General features: G+C 42.9%; 1 protein-coding gene across 2 annotated transcripts in view; it reads right to left on the bottom strand.

The window, feature by feature from the left end:
- hsdl2 (hydroxysteroid dehydrogenase like 2) overlaps positions 1 to 16,957 on the bottom strand; it is a 19,683-nt gene extending 2,726 nt beyond the window's left edge. Inside the window, exons 1-8 of one of the 2 annotated variants that reach the window (XM_014139021.2) lie at positions 16,683 to 16,957; positions 14,096 to 14,259; positions 13,799 to 13,897; positions 12,866 to 12,980; positions 3,073 to 3,176; positions 2,672 to 2,770; positions 2,260 to 2,454; positions 515 to 715 (exon numbers count right to left, since the gene is read on the bottom strand). In XM_014139021.2, coding sequence (XP_013994496.1) covers positions 515 to 715; positions 2,260 to 2,454; positions 2,672 to 2,770; positions 3,073 to 3,176; positions 12,866 to 12,980; positions 13,799 to 13,897; positions 14,096 to 14,259; positions 16,683 to 16,699 — 994 coding nt within the window. In that variant the 5' untranslated portion in view covers positions 16,700 to 16,957. 2 annotated transcript variants of the gene reach the window in all.
- Between the last annotated feature and the right edge of the window lie 2,450 nt (positions 16,958 to 19,407).

Raw genomic sequence — 19,407 nt, 5'->3', positions numbered from 1 at the left:
CACCAACACTGGACAACTGAGGAGTGGCTAGAGGGGGCGTGTCATCACCAACACTGGACAACTGAGGAGTGGCTAGAGGGGGCGTGTCATCACCAACTGAGGAGTGGCTAGAGGGGGCGGGCCATCACCAACACTGGACAACTGAGGAGTGGCTAGAGGGGGCGGGCCATCACCAACACTGGACAACTGAGGAGTGGCTAGAGGGGGCGTGTCATCACCAACACTGGACAACTGAGGAGTGGCTAGAGGGGGCGGGCCAACTGAGGAGTGGCTAGAGGGGGCGGGCCAACTGAGGAGTGGCTAGAGGGGGCGGGCCAACTGAGGAGTGGCTAGAGGGGGCGTGTCATCACCAACACTGGACAACTGTAGAATCCATTTCCCCCGAAGAAGTCAGGCTGTTCTGGATGCAAAGAGGGCTTTGGCACGGTACTAGGTGTGAAACCTAATAAACTGGCAAGTGAATATATTCACTATTACAAAACATTCATACAATAGTGAAAAATAACTTTCTTACCAGACAGGTCGAATCTGTAGACTCCTCCAGTGGATTTGACAACGTCAGGGTTGAGGACTCCCTTAATGATGTTGAATGTTTCCGCTATGGGCCCACCGGTAGCAGCGCTTCCTTTAACCACTGGGATGACAACCTGATCCCCCATGTTCTGCACCAGAGCCTCAGCCTCATCCAGGAAGAAGTCTGGGAGCAGTGCATTACCTGTGGGCACACAGAAACACTACTATTATTAGCATAACCACTAGGTACAGTCAGAAGAGGACTGGTCAACCCCTCGGAGCCTGGTTCCTCTTTAGGTTTCCTCCTAGGTTCCTGCCTTTCAAGCATGTTTTTATTTTCTTTTCTTTTCTTAGGTCGCTGTGCTTTCTGCATCATTGCTCTCTGGGGTTTTAGGATGGATAAAAAAAATGGGACAACTGCTGATTTATTTTATTTATTTATTTTATCGTTATTTTACCAGGTCAGTTGACTGAGAACACATTCTCATTTACAGCAACGACCTGGGGAATAGTTACGGGGAGGAGGGATGAATGAGCCAATTGTAAACTGGGGATGATTAGGTGACCATGATGGTATGATGGCCAGATTATGATTTTAGCCAGGACACCGGGGTTAACACCCCTACTCTTATGATAAGTGACATGGGATCTTTAATGACCACAGAGAGTCAGGACACCCGATTGATGTAAAAAAAAAAAGGCTTTGATAACCACATCTATGCTCTGTTGGACACCGTAGCCACACCGTAGCCACACCGTAGCCACACCGTAACCACACCGTAGCCACACCGTAGCCACACCGTAGCCACACCGTAGCCACACCGTAGCCACACCGTAACCACACCGTAACCACACCGTAACCACACCGTACCGTAACCACACCGTAGCCACACCGTAACCACACCGTAACCACACCATAGCCACACCGCAACCACACCGCAACCACACCGCAACCACACCATCTTAAACACCGTCTAGAGTCGAAGATGTTGGGGAAGGGGTTATAAACGGACATATTTAATTATTTTAAGATGGTGATACAATAAATTATTTATCCATTTGATTTAGAATTATAGGACCCCTTTAGGTATTTTATTTTATATATAAAAATACACATTTGATAATATTGAATGGCCTTTAGTACCAAATCCCATAGAAACACATTGAATAACATTCATAAATAGCAAAAAATTTAAAAGTAAAGAAAAAAATACATAAGGAATAAAAGGTTTGGAAGTGTCTGTCCTATTTCTAGGAGATATAAGAAAACTCAGGAAACAATTGTATTTAATTGTTTTTTACACATATTTTATTTTATGTTTTAACCCCTTTTTGGCAAAAAAACTACCTCCATACTTCCATTCGTTTTTTTTAAATCCGGTACCCAGTTACCTTCAGACGGGGCCTGTGACACGAGTGGGGGTAGTAAAGGTCATATTAGTTTAGAAACCGATTTATAATGGTCTGACGAACATCGCTGTAGCACAGCCACCTTCCACATCAGATCCAGCCAATAAAATAAAAAAATAAAAAAAGACATCTCTTTTATCTTAAACTGACTGATTTAGACGGGTATTTTCTGTATTTATGCAACTTATATAGACGCACCAGTACATCAATAGACTCTACTGGGTGATTAAAACTGACACTAGAGATCCAAGTTGGAAGGATTACTTTATCAGGCTGTTTTATACCTCCTGTGACGTAAAATTCTGTGTTAAACCTCACATCACCGTAGCACATTACCTGGAGCGACGGCGTAAATGTCAAAGTCTTTAATTCCCTCGGTCTTCAGAATTTCCTCGTCGATGACAAAGTTCCCGGTGTAGCTGGGTGGCTTACCGAAGATGGCGTAGGCTGCGTCTGACATGATGTCAACGTTACGACACTGCTTACCCACCTCCGCGCCGCCTATCATGTCCATGGCGGCAGTATGGATGGCTGGAGGACACGGCGCAACATTCATTAAGAAAATAAATACATATTTTCTGAATTACTTCAAAATACTTTATGTATTGGCACATAGGAAGTTATTTTCACTGATAGGATTCCAGATGACAACAAAAGTGACAAACTAGTCTTCTCATGTCTACTCTGGTTCATAAAAATAAAAATAAAAACTTGTTATACCGTGTAAATGGTATCTTTCAACACATACCCGTCTTAGGCCATAAGGCATTGACAGCGATGGACCCTCTGAACTCTTCAGCCATGCCCAGAACACACATGGACATGCCATACTTGGCCATTGTGTATGCTAAAGGGAAACCATTAGAAGAAAAAAAAATGTTTAAAAAAAAGAACAGGTTAAAAAAAAACACAAGTCAAAGATCTTGTTTTTCAAATCTTCCTCGGTGAATAGCGTCCCCAACAACTTCTCCTTGGCTCCTCAACTTGTTCACTACTACCCACAAAATCTCAAAAGATTCGGATTGGTGGAGGCAGGGGGCTAGAGGGAGATTCCATCATATTTCTTATACAGTGAAGGGAAGTGCACACTTTGGGTAGAAAGGACTGATAATTGAGACTCAGACAGACAGTGAATGAAGCCTTCCTTACCGGTGTGGTTTTTGAACCAGATGGGGTTCAGGTTAAGAGGTGGGCTGAGGTTGAGGATGTGAGGGTTTTTACTCTTCAATAGATGTGGGATGCACAGCTTAGACCTGGGAAAACAACAGCTTAGACCTGGGAAAACAACAGCTTAGACCTGGGAAAACAACAGCTTAGACCTGAGAAAACAACAGCTTAGACCTGAGAAAACAACAGCTTAGACCTGGGAAAACAACAGCTTAGACCTGGGAAAACAACAGCTTAGACCTGGGAAAACAACAGCTTAGACCTGGGAAAACAACAGCTTAGACCTGGGAAAACAACAGCTTAGACCTGGGAAAACAACAGCTTAGACCTGGGAAAACAACAGCTTAGACCTGGGAAAACAACAGCTTAGACCTGGGAAAACAACAGCTTAGACCTGAGAAAACAACAGCTTAGACCTGGGAAAACAACAGCTTAGACCTGGGAAAACAACAGCTTAGACCTGGGAAAACAACAGCTTAGACCTGGGAAAACAACAGCTTAGACCTGGGAAAACAACAGCTTAGACCTGGGAAAACAACAGCTTAGACCTGGGAAAACAACAGCTTAGACCTGGGAAAACAACAGCTTAGACCTGAGAAAACAACAGCTTAGACCTGGGAAAACAACAGCTTAGACCTGAGAAAACAACAGCTTAGACCTGGGAAAACAACAGCTTAGACCTGAGAAAACAACAGCTTAGACCTGAGAAAACAACAGCTTAGACCTGAGAAAACAACAGCTTAGACCTGGAAAACAACAGCTTAGACCTGGGAAACAACAGCTTAGACCTGGGAAACAACAGCTTAGACCTGAGAAAACAACAGCTTAGACCTGGGAAACAACAGCTTAGACCTGAGAAAACAACAGCTTAGACCTGGAAAACAACAGCTTAGACCTGGGAAACAACAGCTTAGACCTGGGAAAACAACAGCTTAGACCTGGGAAAACAACAGCTTAGACCTGAGAAAACAACAGCTTAGACCTGGGAAAACAACAGCTTAGACCTGGGAAAACAACAGCTTAGACCTGGGAAAACAACAGCTTAGACCTGGGAAAACAACAGCTTAGACCTGGGAAAACAACAGCTTAGACCTGGGAAAACAACAGCTTAGACCTGGGAAAACAACAGCTTAGACCTGGGAAAACAACAGCTTAGACCTGGGAAAACAACAGCTTAGACCTGAGAAAACAACAGCTTAGACCTGGGAAAACAACAGCTTAGACCTGGGAAAACAACAGCTTAGACCTGGGAAAACAACAGCTTAGACCTGGGAAAACAACAGCTTAGACCTGGGAAAACAACAGCTTAGACCTGAGAAAACAACAGCTTAGACCTGGGAAAACAACAGCTTAGACCTGAGAAAACAACAGCTTAGACCTGGGAAAACAACAGCTTAGACCTGAGAAAACAACAGCTTAGACCTGAGAAAACAACAGCTTAGACCTGAGAAAACAACAGCTTAGACCTGGAAAACAACAGCTTAGACCTGGGAAACAACAGCTTAGACCTGGGAAACAACAGCTTAGACCTGAGAAAACAACAGCTTAGACCTGGGAAACAACAGCTTAGACCTGAGAAAACAACAGCTTAGACCTGGAAAACAACAGCTTAGACCTGGGAAACAACAGCTTAGACCTGGGAAAACAACAGCTTAGACCTGGGAAAACAACAGCTTAGACCTGAGAAAACAACAGCTTAGACCTGGGAAAACAACAGCTTAGACCTGGGAAAACAACAGCTTAGACCTGGGAAAACAACAGCTTAGACCTGGGAAAACAACAGCTTAGACCTGGGAAAACAACAGCTTAGACCTGAGAAAACAACAGCTTAGACCTGGGAAAACAACAGCTTAGACCTGGGAAAACAACAGCTTAGACCTGGGAAAACAACAGCTTAGACCTGGGAAAACAACAGCTTAGACCTGGGAAAACAACAGCTTAGACCTGGGAAAACAACAGCTTAGACCTGAGAAAACAACAGCTTAGACCTGAGAAAACAACAGCTTAGACCTGAGAAAACAACAGCTTAGACCTGGGAAAACAACAGCTTAGACCTGGAAAACAACAGCTTAGACCTGAGAAAACAACAGCTTAGACCTGAGAAAACAACAGCTTAGACCTGGGAAAACAACAGCTTAGACCTGAGAAAACAACAGCTTAGACCTGGGAAAACAACAGCTTAGACCTGGAAAACAACAGCTTAGACCTGAGAAAACAACAGCTTAGACCTGAGAAAACAACAGCTTAGACCTGGGAAAACAACAGCTTAGACCTGGAAAACAACAGCTTAGACCTGAGAAAACAACAGCTTAGACCTGAGAAAACAACAGCTTAGACCTGGGAAAACAACAGCTTAGACCTGAGAAAACAACAGCTTAGACCTGAGAAAACAACAGCTTAGACCTGGGAAAACAACAGCTTAGACCTGGGAAAACAACAGCTTAGACCTGGGGAAAACAACAGCTTAGACCTGGGAAAACAACAGCTTAGACCTGGGAAAACAACAGCTTAGACCTGGGAAAACAACAGCTTAGACCTGGGAAAACAACAGCTTAGACCTGGGAAAACAACAGCTTAGACCTGAGAAAACAACAGCTTAGACCTGGGAAAACAACAGCTTAGACCTGGGAAAACAACAGCTTAGACCTGGGAAAACAACAGCTTAGACCTGGGAAAACAACAGCTTAGACCTGGGAAAACAACAGCTTAGACCTGAGAAAACAACAGCTTAGACCTGGGAAAACAACAGCTTAGACCTGAGAAAACAACAGCTTAGACCTGGGAAAACAACAGCTTAGACCTGAGAAAACAACAGCTTAGACCTGGGAAAACAACAGCTTAGACCTGGGAAAACAACAGCTTAGACCTGGGAAAACAACAGCTTAGACCTGGGAAAACAACAGCTTAGACCTGAGAAAACAACAGCTTAGACCTGGGAAAACAACAGCTTAGACCTGGGAAAACAACAGCTTAGACCTGGGAAAACAACAGCTTAGACCTGAGAAAACAACAGCTTAGACCTGGGAAAACAACAGCTTAGACCTGAGAAAACAACAGCTTAGACCTGAGAAAACAACAGCTTAGACCTGAGAAAACAACAGCTTAGACCTGAGAAAACAACAGCTTAGACCTGAGAAAACAACAGCTTAGACCTGAGAAAACAACAGCTTAGACCTGGGAAAACAACAGCTTAGACCTGAGAAAACAACAGCTTAGACCTGGGAAAACAACAGCTTAGACCTGGGAAAACAACAGCTTAGACCTGGGAAAACAACAGCTTAGACCTGGGAAAACAACAGCTTAGACCTGGGAAAACAACAGCTTAGACCTGAGAAAACAACAGCTTAGACCTGAGAAAACAACAGCTTAGACCTGAGAAAACAACAGCTTAGACCTGGGAAAACAACAGCTTAGACCTGAGAAAACAACAGCTTAGACCTGAGAAAACAACAGCTTAGACCTGAGAAAACAACAGCTTAGACCTGGGAAAACAACAGCTTAGACCTGGGAAAACAACAGCTTAGACCTGGGAAAACAACAGCTTAGACCTGGAAAACAACAGCTTAGACCTGAGAAAACAACAGCTTAGACCTGGAAAACAACAGCTTAGACCTGGAAAACAACAGCTTAGACCTGGAAAACAACAGCTTAGACCTGGGAAAACAACAGCTTAGACCTGGGAAAACAACAGCTTAGACCTGGGAAACAACAGCTTAGACCTGGGAAAACAACAGCTTAGACCTGGGAAAACAACAGCTTAGACCTGAGAAAACAACAGCTTAGACCTGAGAAAACAACAGCTTAGACCTGAGAAAACAACAGCTTAGACCTGGGAAAACAACAGCTTAGACCTGGGAAAACAACAGCTTAGACCTGAGAAAACAACAGCTTAGACCTGGAAAACAACAGCTTAGACCTGGAAAACAACAGCTTAGACCTGAGAAAACAACAGCTTAGACCTGAGAAAACAACAGCTTAGACCTGAGAAAACAACAATTCAGATGTGAGAAAACAACAATTCAGATGTGAGAAAACAACAATTCAGATGTGAGAAAACAACAGCTTAGACCTGAGAAAACAACAGCTTAGACCTGAGAAAACAACAGCTTAGACCTGAGAAAACAACAGCTTAGACCTGGGAAAACAACAGCTTAGACCTGGGAAAACAACAGCTTAGACCTGAGAAAACAACAATTCAGATGTGAGAAAACAAAAGCTTAGACCTGGAAAACAACAGCTTAGACCTGAGAAAACAACAGCTTAGACCTGAGAAAACAACAGCTTAGACCTGAGAAAACAACAGCTTAGACCTGAGAAAACAACAATTCAGATGTGAGAAAACAAAAGCTTAGACCTGGAAAACAACAGCTTAGACCTGAGAAAACAACAGCTTAGACCTGAGAAAACAACAGCTTAGACCTGAGAAAACAACAGCTTAGACCTGAGAAAACAACAGCTTAGACCTGAGAAAACAACAGCTTAGACCTGGGAAAACAACAGCTTAGACCTGGAAAACAACAATTCAGATGTGAGAAAACAAAAGCTTAGACCTGAGAAAACAACAGCTTAGACCTGGAAAACAACAGCTTAGACCTGAGAAAACAACAGCTTAGACCTGGAAAACAACAATTCAGATGTGAGAAAACAAAAGCTTAGACCTGAGAAAACAACAGCTTAGACCTGAGAAAACAACAGCTTAGACCTGAGAAAACAACAGCTTAGACCTGGAAAACAACAATTCAGATGTGAGAAAACAACAGCTTAGACCTGAGAAAACAACAGCTTAGACCTGGGAAAACAACAGCTTAGACCTGGAAAACAACAATTCAGATGTGAGAAAACAACAGCTTAGACCTGAGAAAACAACAGCTTAGACCTGGGAAAACAACAGCTTAGACCTGGGAAAACAACAGCTTAGACCTGGAAAACAACAATTCAGATGTGAGAAAACAACAGCTTAGACCTGAGAAAACAACAGCTTAGACCTGGAAAACAACAATTCAGATGTGAGAAAACAAAAGCTTAGACCTGAGAAAACAACAGCTTAGACCTGAGAAAACAACAGCTTAGACCTGAGAAAACAACAGCTTAGACCTGGAAAACAACAATTCAGATGTGAGAAAACAACAGCTTAGACCTGAGAAAACAACAGCTTAGACCTGGGAAAACAACAGCTTAGACCTGGAAAACAACAATTCAGATGTGAGAAAACAACAGCTTAGACCTGGGAAAACAACAATTCAGATGTGAGAAAACAACAATTCAGAAATAAATTTTTCAGAAAGGCTTCTTCGTTGAATGAAACCCTCCCGAGCTACTGATTAAAGGGTCTGAATACTTATGCAAATGTAATATATATATTTTTTTAATAGATAGAGAGATAGATAGATAGATAGATAGACATTAGCAAAAATGTCTAAAAACATGTTTATGCTTTGTCGTTATGGGGTAGTGTGTGTAGATTGATGAGGGGAAAAAAATACAATTTAGAATAAGGCTGTAACGTAACAAAATGTGGAAAAAGTCAAGGAATTAAGCGAGAGAGAGAGAGAGAGAGAGAGAGAGAGAGAGAGAGAGAGAGAGAGAGAGAGAGAGAGAGAGAGAGAGAGAGAGAGAGAGAGAGAGAGAGAGAGACAGAGAGACAGAGAGACAGAGAGAGTGTATCGGTGACTTAGAATAAGGCTGTAACGTAACAAAATGTGGAAAAAGTCAAGGAATTAAGCGAGAAGAGAGAGAGAGAGAGAGAGAGAGAGAGAGAGAGAGAGAGAGAGAGAGAGAGAGAGAGAGAGAGAGAGAAGAGAGAGAGAGACAGAGAGACAGAGAGACAGAGAGAGACAGAGAGAGACAGAGAGACAGAGAGACAGAGAGAGTGTATCGGTGACTTTGCATACAGTTACTACTCCCTGTGCCGACGGTGGAAACCCGGCACTGAGGAAGAAGAGGTCATTAAGTTGATCTTGAAGAACATCATCCCACTACTGGCCAGTCAACTCAGAGAAAGAGTCCGACTGGTTAGACTGGGACAGCAGTTTGAGAAGGATAGAGAATGACAACAGCAATATGAACAGAGAAAGAAGCAGACACCCAAGCCAGACTACAGCCAGAGAGTCTCCGGCCGAGACCTCTCCGCTGTTCTGTTGGACAGGTAGCAAAGAGGGACATTCTCCAGCTACAAGTCCAAATCAGTATCACGTAAACCCCTCCAGGAACCACAAACCGTGCAACAAACCAACACACCTAACTCCCATCATCCTCCTCTGGGACCATCCTCCTCCTCCTCCTCCTCCTCCTCCTCCTCTGACCAGAGCTGAAAACACCAAGAGTCCCAGACTACGCCAAACTGTCCACATACCCTTCCTTTCAGCCAATACCGCACCAGCTGGTGTTACCCCTGTCCATAGGCCCGTGGACAAGAACCATCCTGGACAACGGATCATCCTACACGTTGGTCAGTGAGAAGCTGTGGAAGGAAGTGAAAAGATCCACAACACAACGTGAAGCCATGGACAGAAGGTCCGTTACATCTGGTTGACGGTCCGGCTAAACCACCCCTCGGATGGAGTGAGGTGGAGTTCCGTCTGTGTAACCTGTCGTGTTGTAAATTCATTTCATATACTTCAGTGATGTCCAGATTAGTACTGGTTTCCACACAATCAGAGCAAGAAGCATTTCTTCCAAGCAGAAGCTACATGATTTGGGGTCCAAGTGTAGCAGTACGATTACTACTGGTTTCCACACAATCAGAGCAAGAAGCATTTCTTCCAAGCAGAAGCTACATGATTTGGGGTCCAAGTGTGGCAGTCTTCTCTGCCGTTGCTCCAGTAACAGCTAGCCCCTGGTAATCTGGCTGATGATCTCCTTTAGGCTGGAACAGCCAGAGGAGTTAAGGCTGTTAGAACAACTGCAGAATCACTCAAATGTGTTTGCTTCCTACGTAGGGACTCAGACTCAGCACCAACACTGGGACAAATTCCTTAAGGTTTTGTTTTTTGTTGCCCTGAATTCTGCTTTGCAAAAGTCCACTGGAGTCAGTGCTGCAGAGCCTTAACCCGAGTCGTCCCCTCAGAGGGCCCTTGGACATGGTGCTATAGCAGGTTACTCCAGACTCTGCATGCTATAGTACTTTTTTTAAATGACATATTTAACAAGTCTGTTAAGAACAAATTCTTATTTACAATGATGGCCAACACTGGCCAAATCAGGAGGACGCTGGGCCAGTTGTGCGCCGCCTTATGGGACTCCCGATCACGGCCGGTTGTGATAGAGCCTGGATTCGAACCAGGGTGTCTGTAGTGACGCTTCTTGCACTGAGATGCAGTGCCTTAGATCGCTGCGCCACTCGGAAGCACTATAACCAGGTAGTCCATCGCCACGACTTGAGAGTCTCAAAAAGAACCTGATCGCAGCCCATCTCAAGCAGAAGAGGAACTATGATAAAGACAAGCAGCTCAAATCAAATGTTATTTATCACATACGCAGAGTATAACCTTACTGTGAAATTATTACTTACAAGCTCTGAACCAACAACGCAGAATTGTTTAAAAAGTACACAAATATTTTTTTATATATATTTTTTTTAATAAAAATAAAGAAAAACAAGTTACAATAAAATAACAAGGCAATGTGGGGGGGGGGGGTGTACCGGTATCAAGCCAATGTGGGGGGTACAGGTTTTTTGAGGTAAAATGTACATGTAGGTAGGGGTAAAGTGACTATGCATAGATAAACAGCGAGTAGCAGCAGTGTAAAAAAAGGGGGTCAATGCAAATGGGTAGCCATTTGATTAATTGTTCAGCAGTCTTATGACTTGGGGGGTGGGGTAGAAGCTGTTCACTTTTTGGGGATAGGGGGCAGTATTCAGAAATTCAGATGAATAACGTTCCCAAATTAAACTGCCTGCTTCTCGGGCCCAGAAGGTAGTATATGCATATTATTAGTAGATTTGGATAGAAAACACTCTGAAGTTTCTAAAACTGTTTGAATGATGTCTGTGGCTTTAGAAAATGATGTCATGGCTTTAGGAGCTTCTGATTGACATAATTTGAGTCAATAGGAGGTGTACCTGTGGATATATTTCAAGGCCTACCTTCAAACTCAGTGCCTCTTCACTTGACATCATGGGAAAATCAAAAGAAATCAGCCAAGACCTCAGAAGTAAAAAAAATTGTAGACCTCCAGAAGTCTGATTTATCCTTGGGAGCAATTTCCAAACATAACCTGAAAGGCCGCTCAGCAAGGAAGAAGCCACTGCTCCAAAACCACCATAAAAAAGCCAGACTACGGTTTGCAACTGCACATGGGAACAAAGATCGTACTTTTTGGAGAAATGTCCTCTGGTCTGATGAAACAAAAATAGAACTGTTTGGCCATAATGACCATCGTTATGTTTGGAGGAAAAAGGGGGATGCTTGCAAGCCGAAGAACACCATCCCAACCGTGAAACACGGGGGTTGCAGCATCATGTTGTGAGGGTGCTTTGCTACAGGAGGGACTGTCAGGAAGTTAAAGCTTGGTCACAAATGGGTCTTCCAAATGAACAATGACCCCAAGCATACTTCCAAAGTTGTGGCAAAATGGCTTAAGGACAACCAAGTCAAGGTATTGGAGTGGCCATCACAAAGCCCTGAACTCAACCCTATAGAAAATGTGTGGTCAGAACTGAAAAAGCATGTGCGAGCAAGGAGGCCTACAAACCTGACTCAGTTACACCAGCTCTGTCAGGAGGAATGGGCCAAAAATTCACCCAACTTATTGTGGGAAGCTTGTGGAAGGCTACCCGAAACGTTTGACCCAAGTTAAACAATTTGAAGGCAATGCTACTAAATACTAATTGAGTGCATGTAAACTTCTGACCCACTGGGAATGTAATGAAAGAAATAAAAGCTGAAATAAATCATTCTCTCTACTATTATTCTGACATTTCACATTCTTAAAATAAAGTGGTGATCCTAACTGACCTAAAACAGGGAATTTTTACTAGGATTAAATGTCAGGAATTGTGAAAAACTGAGTCTAAATGTATTTTGCTAAGGTGTATGTAAACTTCCGACTTCAACTGTATATAGTGAAATATAGTGAAAAAACTGTTGCAAGCCGATGGCCCTGTACTACCAACAGTAGTCAGCACTGAGCAATGCAGCCACGTTTACACTGCCACCCGCTGGCATGAAATAGCGATGAATAAACAATTACTTTTTAACATTAAGAACCACCGTATTCGTCAAGATCCCAATTGATATTTCTGCTCCCGTGGAACAGTTGTTGTGGGGGGAGACGATAACATCTAGGATTTAATACCAGTAACCTTCCAGTTGGCAGCTCACTTCCCACCAGATTCCCCCCCCCATCAGACCCGGTATTCAAACTGGCAACCCACGTGTTGCTGGCTCGCTTCTAACTGCTAGGCTACCAATACCAACGCTTAAAGAGTTTGTTCTAGAATAAATCAAGAATGTAAATATAGCACACAATCAAAAAGGTTACATAGCTGTAGGCCTAGTTGATCTAACTATTCTGTTTAGTATGTATTCATAGCTGTAGGCCTAGTTGATCTAACTATCCTGTTTAGTATGTATTCATAGCTGTAGGCCTAGTTGATCTAACTATTCTGTTTAGTATGTATTCATAGATGTAGGACTAGTTGATCTAACTATTCTGTTTAGTATGTATTCATAGATGTAGGCCTAGTTGATCTAGCTATCCTGTTTAGTATGTATTCATAGATGTAGGCCTAGTTGATCTAACTATCCTGTTTAGTATGTATTCATTCACTCACGTCAGATAGGTTCCTCTGAGGTTGACGCCCAACATAAGGTCCACTTTCTTCATGGAGGTTTCCAGGGTTCCTGTCAGGTTAATGGCACTGGCATTGTTCACCAGGATATCAATACCTGGACACAGACATGTGTTAAAAAGGGACACTTCACTTATAAATGAAAGGTCTGTCAGATTTTTTCACATCTCAAAAGTAGACTAATTTCGAGACGAAATGACGTCCAATGACATTGTTTGTTTGTGTAGATACAGCTATACGGTTAAATCCACATTTTTTTTGGGGGGGAAAAGCACAGTTTAATCTCGTGGACAGATCAAAGTAAACATTACTGATACAGTAGAATCAGTCAGGAAGGAACAGAATGCGTTCGCTAGCAACCAGCAGTAGTTCCGCCGTTTCAGTTTTCCGTCACTTTTTATTTGGGTCAAATCATGATTTCGCAGGTCTTAGCGTCTTTTGAAATTTGGAAGGGGGGGGGGCATTCGGCCCGTAATTTGCAAAGAGAGAAGGTGGGAGCTCCTGGTTCTAGCACCGTCTAACCCGTATGGACCCAGAACTTAATGGAGCAGCCCACCAATTAGGCAATATTTAAATGTAACCTTTTATTTAACTAGTTAAGCCAGTTAAGAACAAATTCTTATTTACAATGACAGGCCGAAACCGGCAAAACCCTGACCAGGACGACGCTGGGGCCAATAGTGCGCCGCCCTATGGGACTCACGATCACCGCCGGTTGTGATACAGCCCAGGATCGAACCGGGGTCTGTAGTGACGACCCTCTAGCACTGAGACGCAGTGCTTTAGACCGCTGCGCCACTCGAGAGCAATACTTTAGTTCTGTGTTAACCGATATTAAACACGGTGTAATTTACTAATTCTCTTGGTTATTCTGTGCTTTTCCCTTCATTTGGGGTGTAACGTGTTACTGCTCACCTCCAAACTTCTGCACGGCCCGTTCCACTGCCTCTCCAATCTGCTTCTCATCTCTGACGTCTACGATACAAGGCAACGCTTTGCCTCCCAATGCCTCGACTAGCAACACACACAGGGATAAGCAACGCGTACAAATGTACTTATTAATCACATAATTCAGAAGTCATGAAGATCCAGAATGTCTGGTAAACTGGGAGGGACTAAATTGTGAAAAGACAAGAAAAGTTACATCTTAAGGACAGTCAGAAGTGTGATAATTTAGTGGTTTAAGCCTAAAGACAGAACAAAATGACTCACTTTCTTCTGCAGCTGTGTAGATGGTTCCAGGTAGTTTGGGGTGGACCTGTGCGGTTTTAGCAGCTATGACAACATTGGCACCATCCTTAGCAGCTTTGAGTGCGATGGCTTTCCCAATCCCACGACTTGCCCCTGTAATGAACAGGGTTTGCCCCGCTAGCTTTCTGTAATTCACACACAACAAAGGAATACTAGGTTGTTTTGCAGGATAGGCTCGATTCAGGGAGGACTGTTGCTGCCACTACATTGTACATTAGGTCAGGATGTAAGAAATTAGAAGATCCATACAGAACACCTTCAGGGAGGTGACATCATCCAATCAAGATAATTCCATCCTTGTCTCCTCAATTAGTGACAGCAATATTAACTCTATCAAGAGTCCACCAGGGTTGGGTTCAGTTCCATATACATGAATTTAACACAATTCATTCATTCAATTCAAGTTGTCTGAGTGCCAGTCTGTTTGCCAAACATGACGATATATATACATTTTAAAAAAAGGGTCTTGACAATGACCGAAAAGTAGTTGTCACTCTGGCTAGATCTCAAGGACAGGAACACTTTGGTATAATATGACAAGAGGTCATTCATTCAAGTACGAGGTGGTGTGATCAAAGACAGGCTAAAACTGCTTCTCCAATAGAAATCCTCTCATCACACTTGTAGGCGATGTCATGGCGACTTCGGCTCGCTGAACTCATGCGGAGAAACACCGTCTCGCAACAGAACGGCTGGCCGTCAAAATCAAAAGACACTCATTCGATATAAAGTTGTTTTTTTGACATATTAAAACGTGTCAGTTTTGTCACTTTCACGAGGTTGGAGTAATAACATGTTCAACTACTGAAGACAATCCCATGAATCTAGGTTGTGTCTTTAGATTTAAAGAGAAAATTCAACGACTAAGGAAGAATTGTTCAATTATTTCACCGACTTCTCAAATCCCAAACCACGCGTACCTAGAAGTATCGCGATGTTGCGATCGTGTTGCGAGATAGAGGTCACTCATTGGTTGGCTGTTACACTCCGGTGACCTTTAGCATGAATCTCATTGGTTGGATGTTACACTCCGGTGACCTTTAGCCTGAATCTCATTGGTTGGCTGTTACACTCCGGTGACCTTCAGCCTGAATCTCATTGGTTGGCTGTTACACTCCGGTGACCTTTAGCCTGAATCTCATTGGTTGGCTGTTACACTCCGGTGACCTTCAGCCTGAATCTCATTGGTTGGCTGTTACACTCCGGTGACCTTCAGCATGAATCTCATTGGTTGGCTGTTACACTCCGGTGACCTTTAGCCTGAATCTCATTGGTTGGCTGTTACACTCCGGTGACCTATAGCCTGAATCTCATTGGTTGGCTGTTACACTCCGGTGACCTTTAGCCTGAATCTCATTGGTTGGCTGTTACACTCCGGTGACCTTTAGCCTGAATCTCATTGGTTGGCTGTTACACTCCGGTGACCTATAGCCTGAATCTCATTGGTTGGCTGTTACACTCCGGTGACCTTTAGCCTGAATCTCATTGGTTGGCTGTTACACTCCGGTGACCTTCAGTATGAATCTCATTGGTTGGCTGTTACACTCCGGTGACCTTTAGCCTGAATCTCATTGGTTGGCTGTTACACTCCAGTGACCTTTAGCCTGAATCTCATTGGTTGGCTGTTACACTCCGGTGACCTTTAGCCTGAATCTCATTGGTTGGATGTTACACTCCGGTGACCTTTAGCCTGAATCTCATTGGTTGGCTGTTACACTCCGGTGACCTATAGCCTGAATCTCATTGGTTGGCTGTTACATTCCGGTGACCTTTAGCCTGAATCTCATTGGTTGGCTGTTACACTCCGGTGACCTATAGCCTGAATCTCATTGGTTGGCTGTTACACTCGGTGACCTTTAGCCTGAATCTCATTGTTGGCTGTTACACTCCGGTGACCTTTAGCCTGAATCTCATTCCCCCCCCATCAGGTCTTTGTGACATTTTAATGTGTATTTAACTAGGCATTCAGCTACATGATACAATGCCTGCTAAGTTTACAACGAAGTCAAAAACAAGTCTAGCTGTTTGAAAGATATAGTTACATAACTAGTAGGTACACTTTAACGGTGATATATATGTAATAATATAATATATAATAATCTCCAGTTTACAATGGGCTCATTCATCCTCCTCCTCTCCCCTGTAATTATTCCCCAGGTCGTTGCTGTAAATGAGAATGTGTTCTCAGTCAACTTACCTGGTAAAATAAACGAATAATTAAATAAAATAAATATGTACAGGAGTGTGAAAGACAAACAGCAAAGTTCACTGCCGTTGTTTATCGTGTCTGGCTGGGTAGACAGAGTAGCCAGATGACCTGCTTTACAAGCTAACCCTGGCTAGCTACATTTCAACACAGCTTGTGTTGGAAGTTCTGGACCAAAAAAATATATAAAGTATTTCGCCAAAACTCTTCTTATGTTTCTCTTACAGCTTAGCTAATTGATTTACATGCAAGTAATCAGCCATCTATGAAAACTAGATATAGTATGTTATGTCGCCAAGAGGCTAACGTTAGCAGGCTAGCTAGCTAGCTGACATTACTTACCCTGTGTTTTGCAACATACTGAAACGTCTGATTTTTTTTGTTTCTGCAGATAATGTTTTTAACGCAGAAAATGTGAACGGACGATTCAATTCAGTTCAGAAGCAAATCCGGTTCCAACTTTACTAAAACGTATCCGGGAAAGCAATGTGTCCAGCAGATGAAAGTGGCCTTTACCCCAGTTAGAGATGTGTTCTTGTTCTTCGGTATCGAGGTGTTGGTACATCTCTGTTTGTACATGTCGCCACCTACTGTGTGATAATATATGTTCAATCACCCTACATTTGGGATACAATAAAATAATAAAATAATAAAAAGGGTAAAAATAACTACTCATTATTATATGTACATCGGTCAGTCACAATTGAACTATATGATACATTAAGGTTTTGATCCTCTTGAACACGGCCAGTGTCAACACAAATAGTGGGGGACGTTCAAGGCTGTCGTTATTTCGAGCGCGTTGCGCAGATGGGTAGATCTTAAACGTACCATGGGTACCTGCATACTTGGAGTGTCTGGAGGTGAGCGTGTCAATAGAAGTGGGAGGATAAAGCGAAGTGGGTGTATGGAAAGTGGATCAGCTAATTCGGTGAATGTGTTGTCACTCAAAGACCGCTTTGCCTTAGCTGCTGTGTTTTCACATTTTCAGAGGAATTTCTGTTAGGCTAACATTTTGCCATTCACATTGGGCTGTGTGTTTGGTGTAGCTACGAAAGTTCTTCATAGATGTTTATTTCTGTCTAACATTAACGTGGCTATAATTAACGTGACACTCACTGTACATAGATTTTTCTATTTTTATTTTATTTTGTGTTATTGACTGTACGTTTGTTTGTGTGTAACTCTGTGTTGTTGTTTTTGTCGCACTGCTTTGCTTTATCTTGGCCAGGTCGCAGTTGTAAATGAGAACTTGTTCTCAACTGGTCTACCTGGTTAAATAATCAAATCAAATCAAATGTATTTATATAGCCCTTCTTACATCAGCTGATATCTCAAAGTGCTGTACAGAAACCCAGCCTAAAACCCCAAACAGCAAGCAATGCAGGTGTAGAGGCACGGTGGCTAGGAAAAACTCCCTAGAAAGGCAGGAACCTAGGAAGAAACCTAGAGAGGAACCAGGCTATGAGGGGTGGCCAGTCCTCTTCTGGCTGTGCAGGGTGGAGATTATAACAGAACATGGCCAAGATGTTCAAATGTTCATAAATGACCAGCATGGTCAAATAATAATAATCATAGTAGTTGTCGAGGGTGCAACAAGTCAGTAACACAAGAGAAAGTGTCAGTTGGCTTTTTCATAGCCGATCTTTGAGAGTATCTCTACCGCTCCTGCTGTCTCTAGAGAGTTGAAAACAGCAGATCTGGGACAGGTAGCACGTCCGGTGAATAGGTCAGGGTTCCAGCAGGTCTGGGACAACAGGTCTGGGACAGGTAGCACGTCCGGTGAACAGGTCAGGGTTCCATAGCAGCAGGCAGAACAGTTGGAACTGGAGCAGCAGCACGGTCAGGTGGACTGGGGACAGCAAGGAGTCATCAAGCCAGGTAGTCCTGAGGCATGGTCCTAGGGCTCAGGTCCTCCGAGAGAGACAAAGAAAGAAAGAGAGGATTAGAGAGAGCATATTTAAATTCACACAGGACACCGGAAAAGACAAGAGAAATACTCCAGATGTGACAGACTGACCCTGAGCCCCACGACACATAAACTACTGCAACATAAATACTGGAGACTGAGACAGGAGGGGTCAGGAGACACTGTGGCCCCATCCGATGAAACCCCCGGACAGGGCCAAACAGGTAGGATATAACCCCACCCACTTTGCCAAAGCACAGCCCCCACACCACTGTGTAAATAAATAAATAAATAAATAAAGGTGAAATAAAAAAAGAAATATATAAAAAAAATGATCTACCAAGCTAACGTTAGTTAACCTATCCAGTTAAAGTAGCAGTATCATCACTGAGAGAGTCCTGTTTTCTGTGAGTAACTGTTAATACATCTAGACGTTCCGCTAGCGGAACACCTGCTCCAATATCCAATGGTAGGCGTGGCGCGAATTACAAATTCCTCAAAAATCCAAAAACTTCAATTTTTCAAACATATGACTATTTTACACCATTTTAAAGATAAGACTCTCCTTTATCTAACCACACTGTCCGATTTCAAAAAGGCTTTACAGCGAAAGCAAAACATTAGATTATGTCAGCAGAGTACCCAGCCAGAAATAATCAGACACCCATTTTTCAAGCTAGCATATAATGTCACAAAAAACAAAACCACAGCTAAATGCAGCACTAACCTTTGATGATCTTCATCAGATGACACACCTAGGACATTATGTTATACAATACATGCATGTTTTGTTCAATCAAGTTCATATTTATATCAAAAACCAGCTTTATACATTAGCATGTGACGTTCAGAACTAGCATTCCCATCGAAAATTTCCGGTGAATTTATTAAATTACTCACGATAAACGTTCACAAAAAACATAACAATTATTTTAAGAATTATAGATACAGAACTCCTTTATGCAATCGCTATGTCCGATTTTAAAATAGCTTTTCGGTGAAAGCACATTTTGCAATATTCTGAGTAGATAGCCTGGCCATCATGGCTAGCTATTTTGACACCCACCAAGTGTGGTACTCACCAAACTCCGATTTACTATAAAAAAAATTGGATTACCTTTGCTGTTCTTCGTCAGAATGCACTCCCAGGACTTCTAC

The sequence above is a fragment of the Salmo salar genome, chromosome ssa13, assembly GCF_905237065.1.
Source record: "Salmo salar chromosome ssa13, Ssal_v3.1, whole genome shotgun sequence".
Lineage (NCBI taxonomy): Eukaryota > Metazoa > Chordata > Actinopteri > Salmoniformes > Salmonidae > Salmo > Salmo salar.
The sequence above is the reverse complement of the archived record's forward strand: the minus strand, read 5'-3'. Positions and strand labels throughout refer to the sequence as shown.